Source organism: Chlorocebus sabaeus, chromosome X (genome assembly GCF_047675955.1).
Source record: "Chlorocebus sabaeus isolate Y175 chromosome X, mChlSab1.0.hap1, whole genome shotgun sequence".
In the NCBI taxonomy this organism is placed as follows: domain Eukaryota; kingdom Metazoa; phylum Chordata; class Mammalia; order Primates; family Cercopithecidae; genus Chlorocebus; species Chlorocebus sabaeus.
In genome coordinates this window covers 3603898-3631740 of record NC_132933.1, presented here as the reverse complement: position 1 = coordinate 3631740, position 27843 = coordinate 3603898, and the positions used below count along the sequence as shown (strand labels likewise).

General features: G+C 37.6%; 1 protein-coding gene and 1 non-coding gene across 2 annotated transcripts in view; both read right to left on the bottom strand.

The window, feature by feature from the left end:
- The window catches only part of GABRA3 (gamma-aminobutyric acid type A receptor subunit alpha3), a 289627-nt gene that overhangs the window by 70542 nt on the left and 191242 nt on the right, over positions 1-27843 (bottom strand). The window contains exon 5 of the mRNA XM_007993008.3: positions 16985-17205. Within this exon, the coding sequence (XP_007991199.1) occupies positions 16985-17205 (221 nt within the window). The remainder of the gene's footprint in view (positions 1-16984; positions 17206-27843) is intronic.
- LOC119620996 (U6 spliceosomal RNA) lies at positions 11747-11851 on the bottom strand. The gene has a single exon (XR_005237535.1). It is a non-coding gene; the product is annotated as a U6 spliceosomal RNA (small nuclear RNA).

Here is a 27843-nt window from a genome sequence, read left to right as displayed (position 1 = left end):
TTCTCTCTGGCTGCCCTTAACATTTTTTCCTTCATTTCAACTTTGGTGAATCTGTCAATTATGTGTCTTGGAGTTGCTCTTCTCGAGGAGTATCTTTGTGGTGTTCTCTGTATTTCCTGAATTTGAATGTTGGCCTGCCTTGCTAGGTTGGGGAAGTTCTCCTGGATGATATCCTGCAGAGTGTTTTCCAACTTGGTTCCATTCTCCCCATCACTTTCAGGCACACCAATCAGACATAGATTTGGTCTTTTCACATAATCCCATATTTCTTAGAGGCTTTGTTCATTTCTTTCTACTCTGTTTTCTCCAAACTTCTCTTCTCACTTCATTTCATTCATTTGATCTTCAATCATTGATACTCTTTCTTCCAGTTGATCGAGTCAGTTACTGAAGCTTGTGCATTTGTCACGTAGTTCTCATGTCATGGTTTTCATCTCTATCAGTTTGTTCATGGACTTCTCCGCATTGGTTATTCTTGATATCCATTCTTCCATTCTTTTTTCAAGGTTTTTAGTTTCTTTGCGCTGGTTACATAGTTCTTCCTTTAGCTCTGAGAAGTTTGATCAACTGAAGCTGCCTTCTCTCAACTCATCAAAGTCATTTTCCATCCAGCTTTGTTCCATTGCTGGTGATGAGCTGCGTTCCTTTGGAGGGAGAGATGCGCTCTGATTTTTTGAATTTCCAGCTTTTCTGTACTGCTTTTTCCCCATCTTTGTGGTTTTATCTGCCTTTGGTGTTTGATGATTGTGACATACTGATGGGGTTTTGGTGTAGGTGTCCTTTATGTTTGCTAGTTTTTCTTCTAACAGTCAGGATCCTCAGCTGCAGGTCTGTTGGAGTTTGCTTGAGGTCCACTCCAGACCCTGTTTGCCTGGGTATCAGCAGCAGAGGCTGCAGAAGATAGAATATTGCTGAACAGCAAATGTTGCTGTCTGATTCTTGCTCTGGAGGCTTCGTCTCAGAGGTGTACTCAGCCATGTGAGGTGAGGTGTCAGTCTGCACCTAGTGGGGGATGTCTCCCAGTTAGGTTACTCAGGGGTCAGGGACCCACTTGAGCAGGCAGTCTGTCCATTCTCAGATCTCAACCTCCGTGCTGGGAGAACCACTGCTCTCTTCAAAGCTGTCAGACAGGGACATTTACTTCTGCAGAGGTTTCTGCTGCTTTTTGTTTAGCTATGCCACGTCCCCAGAGGTGGAGTCTACAGAGGCAGGCAGGCCTCCTTGAGCTGCGATGGGCTCCACCCAATTCGAGCTTCCTGGCGGCTTTGTTTACCTACTTAAGCCTCAGCAATGGTGGGCACCCCTCCCCCAGCCTTTCTACCACCTTGCAGTTAGATCTCAGACTGCTGTTCTAGCAATGAGGGAGGCTCCGTGGGCGTGGGACCCTCTGGGCCAGGCATGGGATATAATCTCCTGGTGTGCGGTTTGCTAAGACCCTTGGTAAAGTGCAGTGTTAGGGTGGGAGTTACCCAATTTTCCAGGTGTTGTGTTTCTCAGTTTCCCTTGGCTAGGGAAAGGAATTCCCTTCCCCCTTGTGCTTCCCAGGTGAGGCAATGCCTTGCCCTGCTTCAGCTCTCGCTGGTTGGGCTGTACTCTCTGAGCAGCACCGACTGTCCAACACGCCCCTGTGAGATGAACCCAGTACCTCAGTTGAAAATGCAGAAATCACCCATCTTCTTGTGTCACTCACGCTGGGAGCTGGAGGCTGGAGTTCTTCCTATTTGGCCATCTTGGGTTCCCCCCGTCTATTCACTTTGTTGATTATTTCTTTTGCTATGCAAAAGTGTTTTTCATTTAATTAAGTCCCATTTCTCTATTCTTGTTTTCATTGCATTTCCTTTTGAGATCTCAGTCATAAATTCTTTGCCAACGCCAATGATCAGTAGAGTTTTTCTAGATTTTCTTCTAGTATTTTAATAGTTTCAGATCTTACATTTGAGTCTTTAATCCATCTTGAGTAAATTTTTGTATATGGTAAAAAATAGGGGTCCACTTTCCTTCTTCTGCATATTGCAACCCAGATTTCCCAGTAGCATTTATTGAATAGGGTGTCCTTTCTCCAGTGTATGTTTCTGTTGGTTTTTTCAAAGATTGGTTGGCTGTAAGTATGAGGTTTTATTTCTGGATTCTCTAATCTTTTCCATTGATCAATTTGTCTACTTCTATACCAGTACCATGCTGTTTGGGTTACTATAACCTTGTAGAATAATTTGAAACCATGTAATGTGATGCCTCCAGCTTTGTTCTTTTTGTTTAGGATTGCTTCTGCTCTTTGTCCTCTTCTGTGGTTCTATATTAATTTTAAGATTTTTTTTTCTAATTCTGTGAAAAATGACATTGGTATTTTGGTAGGAATTGCACTGAATCTCTAGATTGCTTTGAGTAGTGTGGTCATTTTAACAATTTTGATTCTTCCAATGCATGAGCATGGGATGTTTTCCCATTTCTTTGTGTCATTTACAATTACTTTCATCGGTGTTTTGTAGTTTTCTTTGTAGAGATCTTTCACCTCCTTGGTTAAATGTATTCCTACATACTTTTATTGTAGCTATTGTAAATGAGCTTGCATTCTTGACTTGTTTCTTAGCTTGATCATTACTAGTATATGGAAATGCTATTGATTTTTTAATGTGGAGTTTGTATCCTGAAAGTACTGAATTCATTTATCAAATTTAGGAATCTTTTGGTGCAGTCTTTGGGGTTTTCTAGCTGGATTAGACAAGGGAAAGAAGAAACAGACATCTAAATAGGAAAGGAAGACATTAAATTGTCTCTGCCTGCATATCAAATGATTACATATATTGAAAATCCTAAAGACCCCAACAAACAATTGTCAGAACTAATAAATGAACTCAGTAAAGTTGCAGGATACAAAATCAACGTGCAAAATTCAGTGTGTAAATAGTGTGTAACATTTCTACACACTATTTAAAAAATAATCAAGAAAATAATCGAATTCACTATTGCTACAAAGATATGCTTAAGAATAAATTTAACATTTTCAGAGATGAACGATCTATACACTAAACATTGATGAAAGAAACTGAAGAAGACACAAATAAATTGAAAATCATCTTTTGTTCATGGATTGAAAGAATTCACATTGTTAAAATATTGATACTACCCAAAGTGAGCTACAGATTCAATGCAATCCTTATCAAAAATCCAGTGACGTTATTCACAGAAATAGAAAGAAATCATAAAATTTGTATGGAGCCACAAAAGTCCCCAAATCGTGAAAGCAATTTTAAGCAAAAATAACGAATCAAAAAGAACAAAGTATTGCACTATTTGATTTCTATAGTAATCAAAACAGCATGGTACTAACATAAAAACAAACACATAGACCAATGGAACAGAATAGAGAGCCCAGAAATAATTCCACACATTTACAATCAATTGGTTTTCATAAAAGATGCCGAGAACACATGATGGGGGAAAGAACAGTCTCTTCAATAAATGGTGTTGGGAAAACAGGATATCCACATACAAAAAAATGAAATTGGACCCCATTTACACCATACTCAAAAGTCAACTCAAAATATTTTGAGTTGAAACTATAAAACTAGTAGAAGAAAACAGAGAGAGAAAGCTCAACAGCACTGGCCTGGGCAATGACTTTTTTGTAAATGACCCCAAAGGCATAGACAACAAAAGCAAAAATAGCCAAATGGCATTACATCAATCTAAAAAGCTTCTGCACATCCAAGGAAACAGTTAACCTAGTGAAGAGATAACCTGTGGAATGGGAGAAAATATTGTGTACTATACATCAAATAAAGGGTTAATATTCAAAATATATAAGGAACTCAACTCAATAGCAAGAAAACAAATAGTCCAATTTCTAAAATAGGCAAAGGATCTGAATAAATATTTGTCATAGATGTATGAAAAGAGGCTCAACTTCATTAATAAATAGAAAAATTCAAATCAAAACCACAATCAGATATCACCTCACACCTGTTAGGATGGCTATACCAAAAATATAAAAGATAGGTGTTGGTGAGAATGTAGAGAAAAGAGAACTCTTTCATACAGCCATTATAAAAAAAAAACAGTATGGAGGTTCCTCAAAAATTAAAAATAGAAATACCATATAACCCACCAATCCCATTACTGTGTGTACATGCATCCAAAGGAAATGAAATCAGTATATTGAAGAGATATCTGCATTTTCATGTTTATTTCAGCATTATTCACAATAGCCAAGATATGGAATCAATTTAAACATTCATTGGTGGATAAATGGATAAAGAGATGTGGTATATATACACAATAAAATACTACTTAGCCTTAGAAGGAAAGGAAATCCTGCCATTTGCAACAACATGGATGAACATGGAGAACATTATCTTAAGCAAAATAAGCCACACACAGAAAGACAAAAACTCTACAATCTCATTTATATGTGGAGTGTATACAAGTTGGACTCATAGAAAGAAAGTAGAATGGTGGCCAGGAAGTGGGAGGACTGGGGAGATGTTGGTCAAAGAATATAAAATTTCAGTTACAAGGGAAAAATAAATTCTAGAGATCTATTGTACAACATGGTGACTATAGTTAATAACAGTATTTTATATACTTAAAAATCGCTAAGAGAGCAGAATTCACGTGTTCTCAGCACAAAAAATTGAGATGTGAGGTAATGCATATGAAAATTATCTTAATTCAGCTATTCCCCAATGTATAAATATATCAAGACATTCTGTTGTATACCATAAATACATATAATTTTTATTTATTTATTAAAAATAGAGCATTGATTCCAAAGCCAGACTGCCAGATTTAAAACTCAGGTCCACCATGAACCCAGCTTGTAGTAGTAGCTATGTGTAAGTTACTTCAGTTATCTGTGCCTTGTTAGCTAACACCTTGTCGATGCTAATTGAAGGCCTAAGACTGGATGATACTACAAAGGGAGTGATGGTATCTAGGGAAGACAAGAAGTCTAATGACTGAGATTCAGCATACTGACTGGGTTCATGTCTTTCCACTGACTCCCCACACACCTCAGGCAGAAGGTATATGTATCAGAATCTTGAAGGAAGGAGGGGAAATGAAGCAAGGGGTAAACCATTGGGTTTGAAATCCCTGCTATTGACTAAAAGTCACAGGGTAAATAATTTCTTTCCATACCTTTGGAATTGAGACAAATTAGTGACTTGGCTATTTGGTGCCCTTATCTCATCTTTATTGGAAATACCTAAGTGCATTTTCAAAACAAGCAAACATATCAGAGATTATTCTTACTATGTGATTTGCTGATTTTTAACATTTTATTATACCATTGATACAAAAGCCAGGATTTACTTTGCATTTATTATGCAGTTCTTTGCATATTAAGGATATTTTTGCTGGTGCATATGTCTTGTTTCCTGAACTAGATTGAATACCACATGTAAGTCATTTGCTTTTAGATGGAAATCCATCCAACACACTAACCCAATGAGAAAATTGTCCAACTCAGAAACTATTACATCCATGTCCTCAGTGCCTGCTGTGGTCTGAATGTTTGTGTCCCCCTGAAATTACAACGTTGAAATTTTAATATAACCACTAATGTGATAGTATTAAGTGGTGGGGCATTAGAGAAGTGATTAGGTCATGAGGGCTCTGTCCTCTTGAATGGGATTACTGGCCCTATAAAAGTGACCTAAAGGAAAATGTTAGTCTCTTCTGCCATGTGAGGACACAGCAAAAAGTTGCCATATTTGAAGCAGAGAGGTAGCCTTTAGATACTGAATGTACTGGAGCCTTGATCTTGGACTTCCTGACCTCAAGAACAGTAAGAAATAAGTTCTGTTGTTTATAAATTATCCTGTCTAAAGTGTTTTATTATAGCAGTTCAAATGGATTAAGACAGTGCCCATTTGCCTTTGATCCAGGGAGAGTGACACTTCAGGAAAGTGAGGTTCTGGTTATCATAAGCTACTTCTCCATTACTTTACCCTTCTAATGCAGCAACCTCTAGCACATATTCCTTACCCAGAATACTGTAGCAGCTATGCAAATAACATTTGTATACTTTAAAATATGCAAGCTATATCTCAAATAAAGAATTTTAAAATCTGCAAAATTAATTGAATGAAAATGAGTCACCTAAATTAACCACAGAAAAATATCAAATCATTCTTAGATTTTTGCACATAGAATATGGATTATTTTTTAAATAAGGGCATAAAATAGAAGAAAACTATAAATAAGGTTAGAGAAAAAAGCTTCCCACACTAACTAGAATCCTAAAGGTTAAAAATCTAAAGTTTATTGAATATATGCACTGGTTGTTCAGTGAGGCTATCAATGTCTTTAAGTATAATGCAGGAGGGAACAGTTTGAACTTTGTAGGAGACAAGGGGCTCTGGAGTTTGGTATGAGCCCTACTGAAAGCAATCTGTCAATTAGGCCTTCTCGAAGTGGAACAGCCTACTCTGAACTCTTAGGAATGTTCTCTCTAAGGACAAATAACACTGCTTCAGGAGCAGTTGAGGTGCCAGGCTGGCTATTTCTATAATAATGGAGAAAAGGGCAGGATTTGGGATTTATGGTGAAAAAGAAAGAATAACAAATCATTAATAGCCATTATCAGTACAGCATGAGTCACTTGAAATATACTACCACCAAACACCCAAACCAAGCAGCACATTAGTCACAAGAATGCCAGTTGCCTGAGGTGTCCCATTAAATCTTCAAGTTATAGACAAGAAGCTCAGTACACAGGAAGGAGGGCCACCACTTTACTGCTCCATTTAGCCTTCAGAGGGAGCACATCTGAGTTTTAACAATTATCTCAGACGTGTAGCTCCAACCTCATTTTCTGACACGCTCTCCCCCATTCTCCAGCCATCTGTAAAAACTTACGATTTTACAAAACAAAACTTTCATGTATCTGTGTCTTTTCATACATTTTTTTCCTGCCTGGAGTACCCTTTCCTTTTTATATGCACAACATATTTCCTCCAAGTCTTTTCTCAAATATTCCCTCTTCCATTGTGCTTTGTCTGTGCCCTACAAGTATTGTGGTTTCCTCCAGCTCACAGCAATCTAAGAGCTCTTTGGACAACAGTCTTAGACCTTACCACATAAGATTATTAGTGTCTGTTTAGCTCTCTGTCTTCTGCACAGGACTATGAGCAACTTGAGAGAGTGGTCTCTTCATCATTGTAATCCCATCCCTGGTATGGTAATTGGCACACAGCAGATGGTTGACAGCTGTTTCCTGATTTAATAAATATTTCTGTGAGATAGGCAGAGCAGGTATTTTCAGCAACGTGTCCCAAAAGAAGAGACTGAGACCCAGAGAAGAAAAATGCCTTGCCCATGGTTACACTGCTGATCTGTTCCAACGTTGGGATTCACAACCATGGCTCTTAATTCGTTCTCTGATGTTTATTCTACTACAACAGAGTTTCTATTCTGTCTAGGGGTAGCATCTAAAGTAGCTGGGTTCTTTGGAACAAGAGGGACACTTATGTTGACCTGTAAATCCCTCTGTTAGAGTGAACTTTTAAACAGACTCAATTTGCCTGGAGACCAGTTTCTTGCTTGGAGAATAAAGGCAGTCCTTGTTATTTCAAGGCCATGATTTCCACATGGAACTGGCAAAAATGAAATAATAATGTGAAACTTCTCAGGAATACGTTTTTTCCTTCCCACCTTCCAGCTCAAATGTTAGTTCCCCTGTGAAGCCCTGCCACACATCTGGGCCCATGTCCCCAGGTTTCAGTGAATCCTGTAATTTTTAGCTCATAGCACTTCACTGTCAGCTTTGTGTGAAACTTCCATTATGCCTCTTATAGTACAGTGAATGATGTGTCCCATCATTCCTCCTAAGATATGAGCTCTTGGAGGGCAGAAGTTGATATCCTTGCATGAAGAGTGCACAGAGTAATTTGGGATTGACTGAAGACTTACACTATTATTTCCTTCTCACCTCATTGTAAGCTTTCTCAGAGCCCAAAATGAACCATTCCATCTCTTCTATGCTCTTACTTCTGTTCATTAGAGTGAGATTCACTAAGTGTGGCTCTGTGAGTCAGTTGCTAGCTTAATGAATAAGGAACTACAGGTGGAATCCCCTAGAGCAAAAGCCTTTACAAAAAAAGACTGTGTGAAACAAGCTATCAATGCTTGGTTGATCTGATTACATTAAATCCTATACAACTAACAGTCTGGCCCAAATGCTTTCCCTGGTTCCTGGCCATTTCAGAGGCAGATGCTATAATGAACATGCAAGTGCAAGCTATTTGCATCTAAATAAGTAGGAGAAGAATTTTACTTATGAAGTTTGTGGGAGGAGGGTTCCTGACATGCAGAATTTAGCCTTCAAATAGTTTGTCTTTGGAATATTCAAAGCACATAAAACTGACTCAGTCATACAATAAAAAATTTCATGGCCTTAATATGATAGTAACCCACACTTAATTGGTTCAGAGCACCACTTTCTTCTTGGTGATTAAACATGGAGAAACTAGTGCCTATTTCTTTTGAGCTAAATGTAGGACACCATTACTGTGTAACATAATCCATAGCTGACACTTTGTGCAATGTATTCAGTTTTACAAATTTCACTGTGTCAAAGGTTTCCTGAGTTCCAGAACTGCATTTCCAACTGCAGCTTGTCATGTCCACCTCAGATTCGTTATTTAAAACTGATAGCCCACACCTTCCCTTATTAGAGGAAATGATGTGATGTAAAGGGGAAAAAAGGTTTTCACTAGCAGAATGACTTGGGTCTCTATACCAGCTCTGCCACTTATTGGTGGTGTGAGCTTGCTCTATTGAAACTTCAGTTTACTAACTGTAAAAATGGGGATATTAACAATAAAAATAAAAACACTTCACAGAATGGCAAGAAGTATACCAAGCAATTTACATGCCTTATCTCATTTACTTCCTGCAATGGCCTATGAGGCAGGCATTGTTATTATTTGCCTCATTTTACAGAGGAAGGACCAGGAGCAGTCTTACTGCAGAACCCACCTTCTTAATAACCATGCTATATTATGCTTCTGTAGTATATACACATGAACATGGCTGTGAGGATTAAATGAAACAAATACATGTGAAGCGACTAGCACAATATATGGCATATAGCAAATCCCCGAGACATGTAAACTCCTAACTATCCCCTCCTCTCTCCAAAATATCTCCTTCTTCTCCTATAATGAGTTTTTTGTTGTGGTGGTGGTGGTTGTTAATAACATCACAATTCAACCAGTATCCAGGGAGAATATGTCAGGGACATTCTCAATGCACCTTTTTCCTCAATACCCTATATTCAGTTGGACTTCAAGTTCTATTGAAAACCTTTCTCATCATACTTGCCCTTCTTCCACTCTCACTTCTCACTGCCTTTTGTTGTACCTCTGTCAGTCTTCCCTGGACTATGAAAGGGTCTGCTAACTAGTATTTCTGTCTATTTATCTTCCAGAGTGCAGCCATGGATTTTAATTAAAAAAAAAAAAAAAAAAAAAAAAAAAAAAAAAAAAAAAAAAAAAACGGGGATTAGCAAATACTTGCCAACTGTTCACTAAATCCACTTTCTCGTTTTCTTGGCAATGTTTCTTTTCCCACCATGTCCATGTGACCTCATTCTAGTTAAAGTAATGTCAGTAGAGATGAGTATGCCACTCAAGGCCTAGTCTATAAATACCTCTCATATACAATCTGTCATGCTCTTTCATCTTCTGTTGACTTAATACAAATAAGCACAGTGGTCTTGAAAACCATGTGTTGCACCACTTGGAAATGAGCCACTTGTCAAGGGGGAACACCTGCTTTGAACTTTCAGAAGCAAGAAATATACTTCTATCATGTTTGAACTTTTATTCATTTTGGGGTTCAGCAACTTGTGTTATCACAAATTCTCTTGTCATATCATTCACTTTAAAAAAACATTATGTTGGTCAAAGGATGCATATTTATAATTAGGTAGGAGTAATAAGTTCAAATGATCTATTATACAGCATGGTGACTAGTTGACAATAATGACGATACATTGTATTATTGGAAAATGCTGAGAATGTTCTCATCACAAAAGGATATCTATGTGAGGTAATGCATTTGCGAATAGCAAGATTTAATTATTCTGCAATGTATATATACTTAACATCATGTTGTACACAGTAAACACAATTTTATATGTCAATTAAAACATAAATAAATCTGTAAAAACAATAATGCTTTCCTGTAACTACAGGATAAACATATTCTGTATCACTTTTTCATTATCATCCCTCATCTGTCATGCACAAATCCTTCCAAATAGGTATGCTTTTGGCTGTATTTCCTACTCCCTTTCTTTATCACTGCCATGTTCCAAAATCTGATTACTCCTCTTTATTCTATGGAAATGTTAACAATTGGGTCATCATTTATATCATTTATATTATACCCCAATACTTCCATTATCCTAGGCAACTTATTTGCTTATAGAAACCAGCCACACAACATCCTGAACCCCACACTTCCAATTAGGCACCAAGTGCTATCAGTGCTACCTCTTGAACATACTGTATGTCCACAATTCTTTCTCAAAACCTAATTTAGTGGGAAAAGCAGTAACCTGAAGCTAGAATAAGTGTTGTGAATATTAGAGATGTTTTACATAAAGTACGTAACAAATTGTAGGTGTTCAACACATAGTATACTACATATACATAGTATATATAATACATAGTTGTCATTAGGATTATCATATGAGTATTATGGCAGCTTCTTAGCTAGGCACCTCATCTTCAGCCTTGCCTTCCTCTAATCTGCCTCCTACACTGCTCCCAGAGTGATCTATCTTAAATGCAAATTTGTTTGATTTCTTCCTCCGCAATAAACTCTTTAATGGATACTTATCATGTTTATGCCAACATAGCATATAAGCCCCTCCCTCCACCTCAGACTGCTTTCCTGCACTGTACTCTGGTCCAGTCACACTGAACTTCTAGTCCTTCAATGTATCATCACTACCTTCTCCTCTCACTCTTCAAGCCTTTATACATGCTATACTCGAACTCTGGAATAGTTCCTCCCTGTCTTTTAATTTACTTCTACAGATCTTTTAGGTCTCAGAAATCATTCAGAATTCCTCTGGAATTTATTGTGGCTATTCCCCACAGACTCATTTCACTGTCCTTGCTAGATGCTCCCATAATACTCTCTATTTCCCCTATCAGGTCTCACAAAGAAGCATGGATTTTCTGATGCATGATGTCGATTCATGAATATATGTCTTTGTGCATACTATTTCTTCTGCCTGGAAAATCCTCTTCTACCTCAGCCCTGTCTCTCATTTGTTTGATATTCACCTACACTTCCTTCAAGATTCAAGGGACAAACTATGCATCACCTCCTTTTGCAGCTTTTTTTGATAACCTCATATCATTTTAGATGTGACTTCTCCTGCAATTCTAGCACATTTTGCACCTCCATTTCAGGAATTTTGTATTCCTGTGCAGCTATCTGTGCACATGTCTCTTTAACTGTAGAGTCATTAAGAGCATGACCTGTGCCTTCCAGAACTTTAAACATAATAAGCACTCATGAATGTGCTGAGTGAATGTTTTAAGTCAATAGGATAAAATCTAGTTAAATTCAATAAAGAGTTATCCTTCATATTCAGATAGTCAATAGGACTTTTTTACAGTATTATATATTATGCAACATTTATATACAATGAACACATTTACCTGTATCCTCATAAACAAATTATATGACATTAATAAAGATGAAGTTCTCTATATGTCCATACCTGAATAATAGAAAATATTTTATAAATGTGTGTATCATCTTGGGCTGGGCTCTGCTAATTATCTATGCATTGTTCCAATTTTAGTATGTGTGCTGCTGAAGTAAGCAGCAGGTAATGGGTTTTAGCCTGTATTTTTATGGTTGTTCTGAGGTCCCAAGATGAGGCAAAGCAAGGCTTCTTTCTACACTGCCCTAGTTACATACCCATGTAATGCTTGCTCAGATTTTAGTAGGAAGCTGTCCTACTGTAGTCTCCCCATGGACTCCAGATAAGATTCCTGAGGGTCAAAATAATATAGGGATGCTAAAGAATAACACTTTCCGAAAAATTCTAAGTATTCTGCAGACCTTATTCAATTTTTGCTTTTCATATGCCTGCAAGACAGGCAGCAGCTACATTACTATCAGACTAGAGAAAGCAGACGGTTTGTGACTTGAGAAATGTCACTAGGTGAATTAATTGTGGGGCTGTAAAAAGAGCCAGGCTTTTATTTTTCCATTTTGAGCCTAGGTCTCCCTCCAGGCCCACCTTCCTGGACCCAAGGTGCTACTGTGTAGGAAACCAATGACTTCATCATGCTTCCATGCTTCTGTACTTCCTCTATTCCGTAAATCTGAATAAGCACAAGGGCATTCTACATAGACTCTAATCTCATCGAACTTGACTTTCTTGTCTAATTCAGACTAGGATAAAGGGCCCAGTTATCATCATCTTCCCATTCATTCAACTTTATTTCAAGGCAACTAATCCTTTGCTCGGCTTCATCCTCTGCCCTCCTCAACCTGCATCTTCTATTTTTTTTATATTTCAATATTCCTATCCTCTCTCCTTTCTTCTCTTCTATTTTTTTTATATTTCAATATTCCTATCCTCTCTCCTTTCTTCTCTCTTCTCTATCCCTCCCCAAAAACTTAAACCTATCTTCTATGCTTTATTTCTTTTATTGTTGTTTCTCCTCTATCCTGTTCTTTTCATTCATTCTCTATTTCTCCTCACTATTTGCAATCTCTACTGTGTTCAGATCCTTTCCTGCCCATTACTCTCTCCCTCCTCTTGCTTCTCTTCCATTTGCTTACTGTCCTCTGCCCATCCACATCTCCTCATTATTCTGTCCCTCCATGCACCTCATTCCATACAGTTTCTTTTCTGTTTACATCTACTCCACTCCATTCTTTCCACAATTGTGTGAACTCTTATCTCTTTTTCAAACTCTTCTCTTTCCTATAGTTTATTACAAGCATGCCTCTTCCATCTATTCCTTCCCTAATGCTCTGTTTCCCCAAATTCTCCTTGATATATTACATTCATTCATACCTTTTCTCTGTCCTATCCTCCCCACCTTCATTTCAACATTTATATATAACCTCATAAACTTTCATGCAATGTGAGAAGAGGTGTCCCTCTTCCTTTCAAGTAAAACTCTAACTGTAGATTTGATATCATCCCCTTTATGGTATGTATGAGAACTTGCTGTCAGCGATGTGTTATTTCTACTATATCTTCAATCTTTGTCTTCCTACTGACGCTTTTGTACTATTTTACAAGTATGTGTCAGTCTCTCCTCTGAAAACAAAGGCAATTTCTCTTATCCCTGAATGTAGCTATGATATCTTCCTCCCTTTCATTTTCAAACAAGCTTCTCAAAGTTATTTTCTATGTGCACTATCTCCACTCCAACTCCTAAAACTCTCTATTGCACTAGCACTCTATTGAAACAGTGTATGTGAAGAATACTAATATCCTCCGTGGTACCAAACTTAAGACATACTTCTAAGTCTCTATATTACATCTCTTTCTATAGCCAACAATGTTGTAAAAATGTGTAAACAGGGTAAAGTGCATGAACCTGCAGCTACCCTACCATATTAATAATGCTGGCTTAACCATCTACTACCCAAGTTAACTTGAAAAATTCTCTTACCCACGTCGTGTCTTAGTTTTTTTTTCATCTGTAAAGTTGGGATAATAGTGCCTATCTCATACAGTTACTAAAGTTGTTAGGAATATTATAAAAGTAGAATTATTAGAACAGTGTCTGTCATATTTTACACACTATATTGATGTTAATTAATATACTTATTATACTATTAGTGGTGTTATTGATAACTCTCATTGTTTTGAAACTTTAATTTATCAGTCAAGACAGGTTAGATTAATATGCAGTAGGAAACAATCTGAAAATCTCAGTGTCCTAAAGTAACTGAAGTTTATTTCTCACTCACACTATCTCTGGTTGGGGCAGGGGGACCCACTCGCTTCTATGTCATCTTCAATAAGGGGCATAGAATAATAGGGCAAAGACCACCTGGCATAATGCTACTTACCGTGGCTAGGGGAAGGCAACATGGCAAATTATGTATTGGCTCTTGAAGGGCTTCCCATCCTCTCTCAGAGCTGACACACGCTATTTACACGCACATTTGGTTAGCCAAAGCAAGTCATTTGTCCATGCTGAACTTCAAGGCTCAGGGAAGTATAGTACTACTTTGTACCCAGATGGAGGTGAAGTGAAAACATTGGCAAGTGGTAGTATTGACTACCACACTTAGCTTTCAAGATACTGCACACTGTTAACAGTTCCCTGACATTTTCTTCCTGGTTTCTTTCATAGGTTCCTCTTTCCCCTCCACTGCCTTACTGATAGTAGTGCTAGATGACTAGATACCTGGCATGAAATTCTTCTTACTCTATACTCTTTCCTGAAGTGATGACATCCATTTTTACGTTTCCATTTGTTCCAATATAGTAACAATGCCATACTTTATATCTCTACATTGTATCTCTCCCTTGATCTTAAGACTCGAATATCCAACTACTATTAGACTTCTTTCTCTGGATAATCTACAATCACCTTAAGCTTATCTTGTCCCAAATTAACCTCACAGACTTATCTACATTTGTCCTAACTTTCATATCGTCTAGTCCAGCCTATAGTACCATCTTTCACTCATGTTATTTGGATACCTACTACCTTCACAACTCCTCCTCACTGTCATTCTGAAGTTTTCTATATTTACTGCCTATTTCCTCAACATATCGTCAGTTCTCCATCTTAATCCATTGTTCTGAATTAGAACACCACTTCTAATCTAGACTATTTCAGCAGTTTCTTAATCATTTTCTCTAATTCCAGTCTTTTTACCTTCAAATGCATTATTTACCCGGTAGCTACACAGCCATATGAAATAGAAAACTTGACCACCTCAGTCTCTTGCCTAAAATACGTCCTTCCATTCCCTGCAACTGCTCACTTGGTTTTCTCTGTCTAGAATGTCCTTCCTCTCTTCCTTCTGCCTAGAAGTTTCTGGACTGCATTCTACTTACATAATAATATAAAATGCTAATGCTAATACCAATAATCAGAAGCCTAGCTCTTGCCTTATCCAGGGACTCTTCTCTCAACCTGTCCCAAAAGAATGAGTTAGATGACCCTGCTCTATATTCCAACAACTACCCATCTCTTTAACATTTTAGTTAACATCATTTGCTATTATGCTATTAGTCTTTCTCCCCTATTATATTATGATTATCTTAAGAAGAGAGACTATGTCTCATTAATGTTTGCATTTCCAGAATTTACTTTAGGGCCATGTATATATTAGGAAGTCAAGACATGTTTGGCAAATGAATAAATGAAGGAAAGCTTCTCTTTCTTCTGTCTACGATTTCCCTCACTCTTGTTCATCTCCTCCCATGTCCTTTCCTCTACTTCTCTATGTCTTTTCCTCTTTATTCCCACCTACTACATCCACTTCATTATATTCTCCTGTCTCTTTAGGATTTCCTAATATCTAATCTAGCTTCTTTATTTTAAACCATCTTATCCTTTGTCTTCTCAACTTCTCTACTCTTTTTTTCCTCTCTTCTCATATTCTCTTTCTTTTCACCTTTCTCATTTCTCCAATATATATGCCTCTATGTACTCTGTGTAGTTAGTCTTCTCCTCCCCTCTCAACCCTCATCTTCCCACTTCTATCCACTTTCCTTATTCATTATTTTATCCTCCACTCTATGGTCATATCTCCTCTATGCTCATTTTTCCTCCTGTCTCTCATCCAACTTCTCTCTTAAGTAATTATTATTACCCTTTTTTCCTTGATCATCTCCTCATCTTCCAAATTCTTGTGGGAAAAACACCAATAAATAGCAAATTTGAAGTAATGAGAGATTAGTATACAGATAAACACACTTCATTTATTCATCACCTATTTACCAGGCATGCAATATTTGAGTTTTCTTCTGCAAAATAACAAATACACCAATTCTAAATAGCCATAGAAGCTCCACTACACAAAATTAGCACTCATTAATGTGGGAGGAAGCTTCAGGAAGTGACAACTGATATCAGAGGAACAAGAACATTCATAAAAAGCAAACCCAAAAACCAAGAATGTTTTTTAGTATTGGGGAAAGAATCTTACTGCATCGAAAATCCTTTCAAACTTATTCTTTTTGACAGCAAAATTCAATGCCTAATAACTCTATGACAGTAATAAGTCATGAAATAAATAAAATTGTGATGTTTTTATCCATTGGGAGGTGGAAAAGTATGAAATATAATTTATATTTTATGAAGATTTAAATATTATATATACACACACATATGCACACACATATAAACACCATGTATAGATAGATAGACATAGATATAATCTTAAATTGTTTGGAAAATTCACTTATTATCATCCTCAGTATCCTAAGGTAATGTAGCATAAAATAAATATATTTAAATAAATAAAAATTTTAAATAAGTGTTTTAAAATTTATCTTTATAAAACACTGTATGTTTCACAAAATACCCATAGTTATCTCATTTGATACTCACAACTCTGCATCATAGGGATAGTTTGCTGCTGCATTTAAACCTAGTCAATTCTAATTATCAGTGTTCATGCTTGTGTGTATGTTTTTGTGAATTTGTGTATTTAAGTGACCGTGAATACATATGTCCTTCTGTGTTAGTCCACATGTGTCTTTGGGTATGCATGCATACACAAATCATGAACATATACCTCTGTGTTTCTCAAAATGTTCATCTATGCAACTCTCTATTTATGTGTTTATTAGAATATATATGTCTGTGAGTATGTATGCATGCAATTGTATTAGGAAGTGTATATATACCTGTACATTTCTAATCTATACACTTGAGAGAATTTTCAGTGGATACTCTAAAACATTCTGCTTTCAAGCCCAGTCCTACTCCCAATATACTTTGGGTGGGAGCCACCACTCTCTGACCTCATTGTGTAGAGGAGGGTACCGTTGTCCACCAATCTGAGCAGCTTGTTGGGCGTGGTCATGTTATGAGCCACCGATTTCTTGCCATTGTGGAAGAAGGTGTCAGGTGTCCAGATCTTACTAGCCAGGAGATTGTTCAGTGGAAGGATCTTCATAGGGCCATCAAATTTCAGTCTTTCATCATGCCATGTCTGCCGAAAAAATACATCAATAGTGTACTCCTAGGGACGAAAAGAGAGATAAACAATGTTTCAGTTGAGTTCTGGTAAGGGCTCATAGTGCCCTTAGCAAATATTAATTACCTTGCAATATTTCCTCTGATGCAGAGAAGCAGCAGTCTATTAACAGTAGCTCCTGGTGTGTAAGGAAAATGATTATGATTGAGACATAATGCCATGGAGATTTTAATAAACATGAGGATAACATATTTGACAAGGCGTTTTTTAGGAAGACCGCTGCCAACACATCCCCACACACCACACAAGTTGATCATAAGACTTTGCCTTATGAAAAAGCAAGTGCTCTCTCCACTATGCAGTGACACCCAAATAAGAACAAGTTTCTTACCTCGTCTCTGCTGCTTAATGACCCCATCGAAGGCCAATATAAAACTCACCACAAAACCAAAACCTTACATTTTATCATACATTTAATCTGAGCCTCAAAATAACAATATGTCTGATTCGCGAATAGCTTGTTATCCTCAATAAATAATGAAATATTATAGATAAGATAAAAAAACATATCTTATAGACAAATAAGATAAAATGGGTAAATGAACAGCAAAGTCATGAAATGGATAAAAATTGCTAATAAATGTGAAGAAAATATTCAAATTTGCTGTTTATGTAAATACAAAATAAATTAACAATAAATGTTCCAGGTATTGGTAACAGTATAATAAATTATTTGAGTACATTTTCTTGCAGCTATTAATTATAAAACCTGAACAACAACTGTATATACCTGTATTTCTTGAAAACAGTGGAGTGTGACTGAAAGCAGACAGAAACCTAAGGTGAGTTTACCTTTGAAAGATGGCAGCAGCAATAGATTAGAATTGTGAGTTTGTGATTTTTCTTTCTTGAAGGTGCTTCCCAAACCTAGAATTCCTGTAGTATATACAGCAGCCTTACTAGCTCAAGGTGGCAGAGAATCTGGACTACTAGGGATAGAAGACTCAAAAGTAAGAGCATCCCAGAAGGGATGGGCCTCCAAATCTGAAGATATATTCTGCCAAAAATTCTGGCTGATCTCTATACTACACACAAATAGGAGAGACCCTGGGGCCCAGTGAAAAAAAAAAAATAGGCAGAAACAATAGGATAGTGGTCCACTAAATGAAAGAAATCAGCTGGATGATGTTTGTGAATTTGCTACCATTTAGACTGAAGGAATTCCTTAAGCCATCACAATTCAAGTGGAGGAAATCTGAAAAAGTATTAGCTTATCAGAGAAAAAGCTCTGGATTGGAAGAAGAAAATTCATGAGGAAGTCCTGGGAACAAGAGAACCACTGAGAGGGTGAGTCCCAAAATCTGAGTATAACATCTCTTATGAAAGAGCTATTAGTGAATTGGAAAAAAACATATGAGGAAAAATTGCCCAGTTCACATTTCAGACATATAACTGACAGAAAATATGAAAGGGAGGTATAGTACTATGAAGGATAAAAACAGAAGTTTCAGTATACATATATTACAATTCTAAATGTGAGAGATACGAGAAAATAGGGGAGAAACAATATTCAAAGTAGTAGTGGACTACAATTTCCAGAATTGTTGAAATATATACATCTTTAGCTTCAAGTACCATAATGAATTGCAAGCTCAATAAATTAAAATAGATCCCAGGCAGTGCATAATGAATTTAAAGAATACCAAAACAGAGATTTTAAAAATTGCAAAACAGAAAAGACATGCTACCTACAAAGACACGACCACTTGACTTATAATCACCACTTACGTTGACTTCTTAAGTGCAACAATAGAAACCAAAAAGACAATAAAAATACACTTTGAAAATGTTGTTGAGAGCAGAAGAAGATGGCACAATCGAAGGCTCCATTGATTGTGCCTCCCCCTGACCCCCCCCCCAGCAAGGACACCAATTTAACAACTATCTATACACACACAAAATAAAGCACCTTCATGGGAATTAAAAATCAGGAGAGCACTCACAGTACCTGATTTTAACTATGTATCACTGAAAGAGGCACAGAAGAGTTAGGAAAAACAGTCTTGAATCACTGACACCACCCCTGCTCCATCCGCTGTCAGTGATGGTGTGGCATGGAGAACTGTTTTGTACACTGACGAGGGGAGAGCACAGCAACTGTGAGACATTGAACTACTGCTGCCCTGTTACAGCAGAAAGCAAAACCAGAACAAACTTAGCTGATGCCTGCCCATGGAGGGAGCATTTATCCTAGCCCTAGCCAGAGGGGAATCACTGACCCCAGCAGGCACAACTTCAGTTTCCATAAGCCTTGCCACCTTGGGCTAAAGTGCTCTGGAGCCCTAAGTAAACATGAACAGCAGTCTAGGCCACAAGGGCAGCAATTCGTAGGTGATTTCTGGTGCTAAACTGGGTCCAGAGCCAGTGAACTGATTGTGGGGAGACATGTGACCTATGGAGACACCAGCCAGGGCAGCTAAGGGAGTGCTGGCTTCATTCCTCCCCTAACCCAAAGCTGCACAGCTTGCAGCTCCAAAAGAGATCCCTTCCCTCCACTCAAGTAGAGGAGAGGGAAGAGTAGGGAAGACTTTGTCTTGCATCTTGGATACCAGCTCAGCCACAGAAGGATAGGGCAGCAGAGTTGTGAGGCCCTTTTTACAGGCCCTACCTCCAAGATGACATTTCTAGAAATACACTGGGTCAGAAGGAAGCCCATTGCCTTGAAGGGAAGGAACCATCACTGGCAGGATTTATCACCTAACTAAAGTGCCTTTGGGCCCTGAATAACCAGCAGTGATACCCAAATACTATGTGATAGGCCTTGGATGAGGCTCTGAGATTTGCTAGCTTCAAGTGAGACTCAGTACATTTCCAGCTGTGATGGCTATGGGACTAGACTCTTTCTGCTTGAAAAAAAGTGGAGGGAAAAGTAAATAGGATTTTTTTTTCTCCAACCTTCAGTACGAGCTTGGCCTCAGTGTGTTAGAGCACCAAGCAGGCTCTTGGGGACCCTGATTTGAGGACTTGGCTCCTGGACAGCATTTCTGGACCTGCCTTGGGCCAGACTGGAGGAAACTGCCCTGAAAGGTGAGTCCCAGGCCAGGCAGTATTCAATACAAGCCAATTGAAGAGCTTTTGGGCCTTAAGGGAACATCAGTAGTAGTCACGCATTACTCTTGTAGGGCTGTGGTGATGGTGGCCATGAGGTGAGGCTCCTCTGCCTGTGGAAAGGGGAAGGTGGAGTAGGAAAGACTGCATGTTGTGGTTTGAGAGCCAGCTCAGCTGTAGTAAAAGAGAAAAACCAGGTAGATTTCTATTTATGACTGTAGTCTCTGGCTCCCAGATGGCATATCCAGATCTGCCAAGGGCCTGGAAGAATTCACCACCCCAAACAGAAGGACACAGGCCTGGCTGGCTTTGTCATATACTGATTGTAGAGCACCAGGGCCTTGAGTGAACATAGGCAGTAACCAGGAAGTAGTTACAGGAAGCCTTGAGTGAGACCCAATACTGTGCTGGGTTCAGGTCTGACCTAGCACAGTAATAGTGGTGGTGGTCATAGGGGTGCTTTTATCACTCCACTCTCAGTTTCAGGTGGCTTAGAACATAGGGAGAGACTTAATTTGTTTGAAAGTTAGTAAGGGAAGCCATCAAAAGTCTTTACCTGGTAATGCAGAGAATTCTTCTGGATATTGTCTAAGAACATTAAGGCAGAACCTCTACAAGACTGCAAGAACCACAGTGTTACTGAGCTTGAGGTGTCCCCTAAAACAGATACAACTTAGATCACAACATCCACGTCCTTTCAAATATCTAAAAAGCCTTCCCAAAAAGGAGGGGTACAAACAAGCCCAGACTGAGAAGACTATGATAAATACCATACTCTTCAATGCCCAGATCTGATGAACATCTAGAAGTATAAAGACAATCCAAGAAAAACACAAACTCACCAAATGAACTGCATTACTCCATTCTCATTATAAAAATAAAGACATACCCAAGGCTGGGTAATTTATAAAGGAAAGAGATTTAATTGACTCAAAGTTCAGCATGGATGGAGGGACCTCAGGAAACTTACAATCATGGCAGAACGGGAAGTAAACACATCCTTCTTCACATGGTGGCAACAAGAAGTGCCAGGCAAAAGGGGGAAAAGCCACTTATAAAACCATCAGATTTCATTAGAACTCTCTCACTATCATGAAAACAGCATAAGGGTAACCACCCCCATAATTTAATCACCTCCCACCAGGCCCCTCCTATGACACATGGGGATTATGGGAACTACAAGGCAAGATGAGATTTGGATGAGGGAATAGCCAAATCATATAATTCCACCCCTAGTGCCTCCAAAATTTCATATCCTCACATTTAAAAATACAATCATGTCCTTCCAACAGTTCCCCAAATTCTTAACTAACTCCATCATTAACTCAAAAGTCTAAGTTCAAACTTTCATCTGAGACAAGGCAAGTCCTTTCCACCTATGAGCCTGTAAAATCAAAAGCAAGTTCATTACTAACTGGATACAAAGGGGGTACAGGCATTAGGTAAATACAGCCATTCTAAATGGGAGAAATTGGCCAAACAAAGGGGCTACAGTCCTCATGCAAGTCCGAAATCCAATAGTGCAGTCATTAAACCTTAAAGTTCCAAAGCGATCTCCTTTGACTCTATGCCTCACATCCAGGTCATGTTGATGCAAGAGGTGGGTTCCCATGGCCTCAGGCAGCTCCACCCCTGTGATTTTGCAGGGTACAGCCTCCCTCCCAGTTGTTTTCATGAGCTGGAGTTGAGTGTCTGTGGCTTTTCCAGGTGCATGGCACAAGCTGTCAGTGGATCTACCATTCTGGGGTCTGCAGGATGGTGGCCCTCTTCTCACAGTTCCACTATGTGGTACCCCAGTGGGAATTCTGTGTGTGGGCTTCAACCCCGTATTTCCCTTCGACACTGCCCTAGCAGAGGTTCTCCATGAATGTTCTACCCCTGCAGAAAACTTCTGCCTGGACATCCAGGAGTTTCCATACATCTTCTGAAATCTAGGTGGAGATTCCCAAATCTCAATTCTTGACTTCTGTGTACCTGCAGGCTCAATGTCATACAGAAGCTGCCAAGGCTTGGGGCTTGCACCCTCTGAAGCCATGGCCTGAGCTGTACCTTGGCTTCTTTTAGCCACAGCTGGAGCTGAAGCAGCTGAAGATGCAGGACACTGTCCCCAGGTTGCATGGAGGAGGGGGTTCCTGGCCCTGGCCCATGAAACCATTTTTTCCTCCTAGACCTCTGGGCCTGTGATGGAAGAGGCTGCTGTGAAAGTCTCACATATGGCCTGGAGACATTTTACCCATTGTCTTGGTAAACAACATTCTGCTCTTTGTTACTTATACAAATTTCTGCAGCCAGTCTGAATTTATTCCCAGAAAATGGCTTTTTCTTTTCTATCTCATTGCCAGTCTGCAAATTTTCCAAACTTTTATGCTCTGTCACCTCTTGAATGCTTTGCTGCTTAGAAATTTCTTCCACTAGATACCCTAAATAATCTCTTTCAAATTCAAAGTTCCACAGATCACTAGGTCAGGGGCAAAATTGTCACCAGTCTCTTTGCCAAAGCATAACAAAAGTCACCTTTGCTCCAGTTTCCAACAAGTTCCTTATCTCCATCTGAGATCACCTCATCCTGGACTTTATTGTACATATCACTATCAGCATGTTGGTCAAAGCCATTCAACAATTCTCTAGGAAGCTCCAAACTTCCCCACATCTTCCTGTCTTCTGAGCCCTCTAAGTCTCTAGAAAGTTCCAAACTTTCCCACATTTTTCTGTCTTCTTCTGAGACCTCCAAACTGTTTCAACCTCTGAGTGTCACCCAGTTCCAAAGTCTCTTCCACATTTTCAGGTATCTTTACAACAGTGCTCAACTCTCTGTGATAGCAGTTTACTGTATTAGTCCATTCTCACACTGCTAATAAAGACATATCCAAGACTGTAACTTATAAGGGAAAGAAGCTTAATTAAATCACAGTTCAGCATGGCTGGGGAGGCCTCAGGAAATTTACAAGTATAGCAGAAGGGGAAGCAAACACATCCTTCTTCACATGGTGGCAGGAGAGAGAAGTGCCAAGCAAAAGGGGGAAAAGCACCTTATATCCCTTGAGAACTCACTCACTGTCACAAGAACAGCATGAGAGTAAGCACCACCATGATTCAATTACCTCCAACTGGTTCCTTCCTGTGACATGTGTGGATTATGGAAACTACAATTCAAGATGAGTTTTGGGTGGAGACACAGCTAAATTATATCATAAACTAAATAAGGCACCAGGGAACAAACATGGAGAAAGAGATATATGACCTTTCAGAGAGAGAATTCAAAATAGCTGTGTTGAGGAAACTCAAAGAAATTCAATATCACACAGAGAAAGAATTCAGAATTCTATCAGATAAAATGAATAGAGACTGAAACAGTTAAAAAGAATCAAGCAGAAATTATCGAACTGAAAAATGCAATAGGCATACTGAAGAATGCATCAGAGTCTTTTAACAGCAGAATGAGTCAAGCAGAATAAATCACTGTTGAGCCTGAAGACAGGCTATTTGAATGTACACAGTAATAGGAGACAAAAGTAAAAGGAATAAAAAACAATGAACCATGTTTTCAGGAACAAGAAAATAGCCTCAAAAGGGCAAATCAAAGAGTTATTGGCCTTAAATAGGAGGTACAGAAAGAGATAGAAGTAGAAAGTTTATTGAAATGGAAAATAACAAAGAATATTCCAAATGCAGAGAAAGACCTCATTATCCAAGTACAAGAAGGTTATAGAACATCAAGCAGACTTAACTCAAAGAACTACTTCAAGAACATTTTATAATCAAACTCCCAAAGGTCAAAAATAAAGAAATAACTATAAAAGCAACAAGAGAAAAGAAACAACATACAATGGATCTCCAATACATCTGGCAGCAGACTTTTTAATGGAAACCTTACAGGACAGGAGAGAATGGCATGACATATTTAAAGTACTGAAGTAAAAACTTTTACCCTAGAATAGTAAATCTATTGAAAATATCCTTCAATCATGAAAGAGAAATAAAGAATTTCCCAGAAAAACAAAAGCTGAGGGATTTCATCATCACCAGATCTGCCCACAGGAAATGCTAAGGGGAGTACATCAATCAGAAAGAAAAGAACATTAATGAGTAATAAGAAATAATCTGAAGGTACAAAACTCCGTGGTATTAGTAAGTACACAGAAAAACAGAGAATACTCTAACACTGCAACTGTGCTGTGTAAACTACTCTTATCTTCACAGAAAGATTCAATGACGTACTAATCAAAAATAATAACTACAACAACTTTCCAAGACGTAGACAGTACAATAAGATATAAATAGAAACAACAAAAAGTTAAAAAGTGGGGGAACAAATAAGGTATAGAATTTTTATTAGTTTTCTTTTTGCTTGTTTGTTTGTTTATGGGAACAATATTAAGTTGTCATCATCTTAAAATAACAGGGCATAAGATAGTATTTGCAAGCCTCATGGTAAACTTAAACCAAAAACCATACAATAGATACTCAAAAAGGAAGAAACTAAATCATATCATCAGAGAAAATCACCTTCAGTAAAACAATGACAGGAAGGGAAGAAAAAAGGAAGAGAAGATCACAAAACAAACTAGAAAACAAATAACAAAATGGCAGGAGTAAGTCCTTGCTTACTACTAATAATACTGAATGTATATTGACTAAATGCTATAATTAAAAAAACATACAGTGGGTGAATGGATGAAAAAAACAAGAGCCAGTGGTCTGTTGTCTAAAAGAAACACACTTCACCTTTAAAGACACATATAGACTGAAAATAAAGGCATGGAAAATGATATTCCATGCAAATAGAAAGCAAAAAAGAGCAGGAGTAGCTACACTTATATAAGACAAAATAGATGTCAAGAAAAAACTATAAGAAGACACAAAGAAGGTCACTATATAATGATAAAGGGTTCAATTCAGCAATAGGAAATAACAATTGTAAATATATATGCACCCAATGCTGGAGCACCCAGAAATATATAGCAAATATTATTAAAGAGAGAGATGGAGCCCTATGCAATGATGGCTGAAGAATTCAACAACTCACTTTCAACATTGGACAGATAGTCCAGACAGACAATCATCAAAGAAACTTTGGACTTAATCTGTAGTATAGATCAAATGGACCTAATAGATATTTACTGATCATTTCCTCCAATGGTTGCAGAATACACAATTTTTTCCTCAGCACATGGCACATTCTTAAGGATAGACCTTATGTTAGGCCGCAAAACAAGCCTTAAAACATTTAAAAAAAAAATTGAAATAGTATCAAACCTATTCTCTGACCACAATGGAATAAAACTAGCAATCAAGAACAAGAGGAATTTTGGAAACTACACAAACACATGGAAATTAAACAACATACTCCTAAATGACCAATGAGTCATTGAAGAAATTAAGAGAGAAATTGAAAAATTCCTTGAAACAAATGATAATGCAAACACAACATACCAAAACCTATGGCATACAGTGAAAGCAGTGCTAAGAGGGAAGTTTATAGCTATAAGTGCCTCTACCAAAAAAGAAGAAAAACTTCAAATAAAAACTTCAAACCTAATGATGCGTCTTAAAGAACTAGAAAAACAAAAGCAATCCAAACCAAACATTAGTAGAAGAAAAGAAATAATAAAGATGAGAGTAGAAATAAATGAAACTTCAATAAATAAAACAGCACAAAAGATCAATGAAAAACAGTAGGTTTGTGAAAAGATAAACAAACTTGACAAACCTTTAGTCAGACTAAGAAGAAAAGAGAGAATAATGAAATAAATAAAATCAGAGATGAAAAAGGAGACATTAAAATTGATAAGGAAGAAATTCAAAGGATCATAATTGGCTACTAAGAGCAACTATTTGCCAACAAATTGGAAAATCTAGAAGAAATTGGGAAATTCTAAGACACATACAAAACTACCAAGATTGAACCATGAAGAAATCCAAACCTGAACAGACCAAAAACAGGTAATGTGATCAAAGCCGTAATAAAAAGACTCCTGGTAAAGAAAAGCCTGGGACCTGATGGCTTCACTGATGAATTCTACCAAACATTTAAAGAACTAATACCAATCCTACTCAAACTATTCCAAAAAATAGAGGAGAAGGGAATCCTATACCAAGAGCATTCTACAAGGCCAGCACTACCTTCATACCAAAACTAGAAAAAGACACATAAAAAAACTACAAGACAATATATCTGATGACTATTGAGGCAAACATTTTCAAGAAAATACTAGCAAACCAAATTCAACAACACATTAAAAAGATAACTCATCATGTCCAAGTGGGATCTATCCCTGGGATTCCAGGATTGTTCAACATATGCAAATCAATCAATATCAGCAGAAATTCATTCATATCAGTAGAATTAAAGACAAAACCCTATCATCATTTCAACTGATGCTGAAAAAGCATTTGATAAAATTCAACATCCCTTCATCATAAAAACCCACAAACCTGGGAAGAAAATGTTGACAGAAAAGTAACAATCACCTCAGAATTCTATAGCCAAACTTAGATTATCATTTAAGAGTGAAGTCAAAATAAAGATAATTTTAGATAAGTAAAATAAGGCAGAGAATTTACCATGAACAGATCTTCACTGTTGCTCCAGGTTTTCTCATGGCTGAATCACTCACAGCCTTCAGGTTTCAATCAAAAGTTACTGTATCAGAGAGCATTGCTTGAACATCCTATCAGTAATAGTAACCTCCCTTCCTCTTATGATGAGTTATTTTTCTTCCTTATAGCACTGAAAAAAAATGTATATTTTTTATTTGTTTACACTGCACTAGCCAGCTTCCACTAGCCTGGAAGTTCCATGAGAGCAGGGACTTTGTTTTGTTTACTGCTATATCTACACCACATAAAACTCTGCATAGCATATAGCAGATGCTCTATAAGAATTTTAAATCAGTAGATGATTGAATTAATTATCTGGAAAAGAACTACTAAAAGAAGATCTTCATGTGTTTAAAAATATAGCCAGTAGAAAGATGCAAAAAGGAATGGTGAACATAAATATTGACACAGTTATCCTAAACAAACAAAGTATGTCTACGAATGATAATAAGAGTTGTCAAAACAAAGTGGAACAAATAACTAGAGTAATTCAATTTTTCACTGTTTAACACAATGTTAACTGTGGGTTTGTCATATACAACCTTTATTATTTTGAGTTATGCTCCTTCTATATCCATTTTGTTGAGGGTTTTCATCATAAATAGATGTTGGATTTTATCAAATTCTTTTTTGGCATCTATTAAAATAATCACATGGGTTTTCGTTCTTGATACCCTTAATGTGATGTATCACATTTATTAATTTGTATATGTTGAACTATCCTTGCATTCCTGGGATGAATCCTACTTGATTATGGTGAATAAACTTCTTAATGTGTTGTTATATTTGCTTTGCTAGTATTTTGTTGAGGATTTTTGTATCTACGTTCATCAGTGATACTGGCTTCTAGTTTTCTTTTTCTGTGGCCTTGTATTGTTTTAATACTGGGGTAACATTGGCCTTGTGGAATGAGTTTGAACGTATTCCCATATCTTTAAGTTTTTGAAGAGTTTGAGTGAATTGATAATATTCATT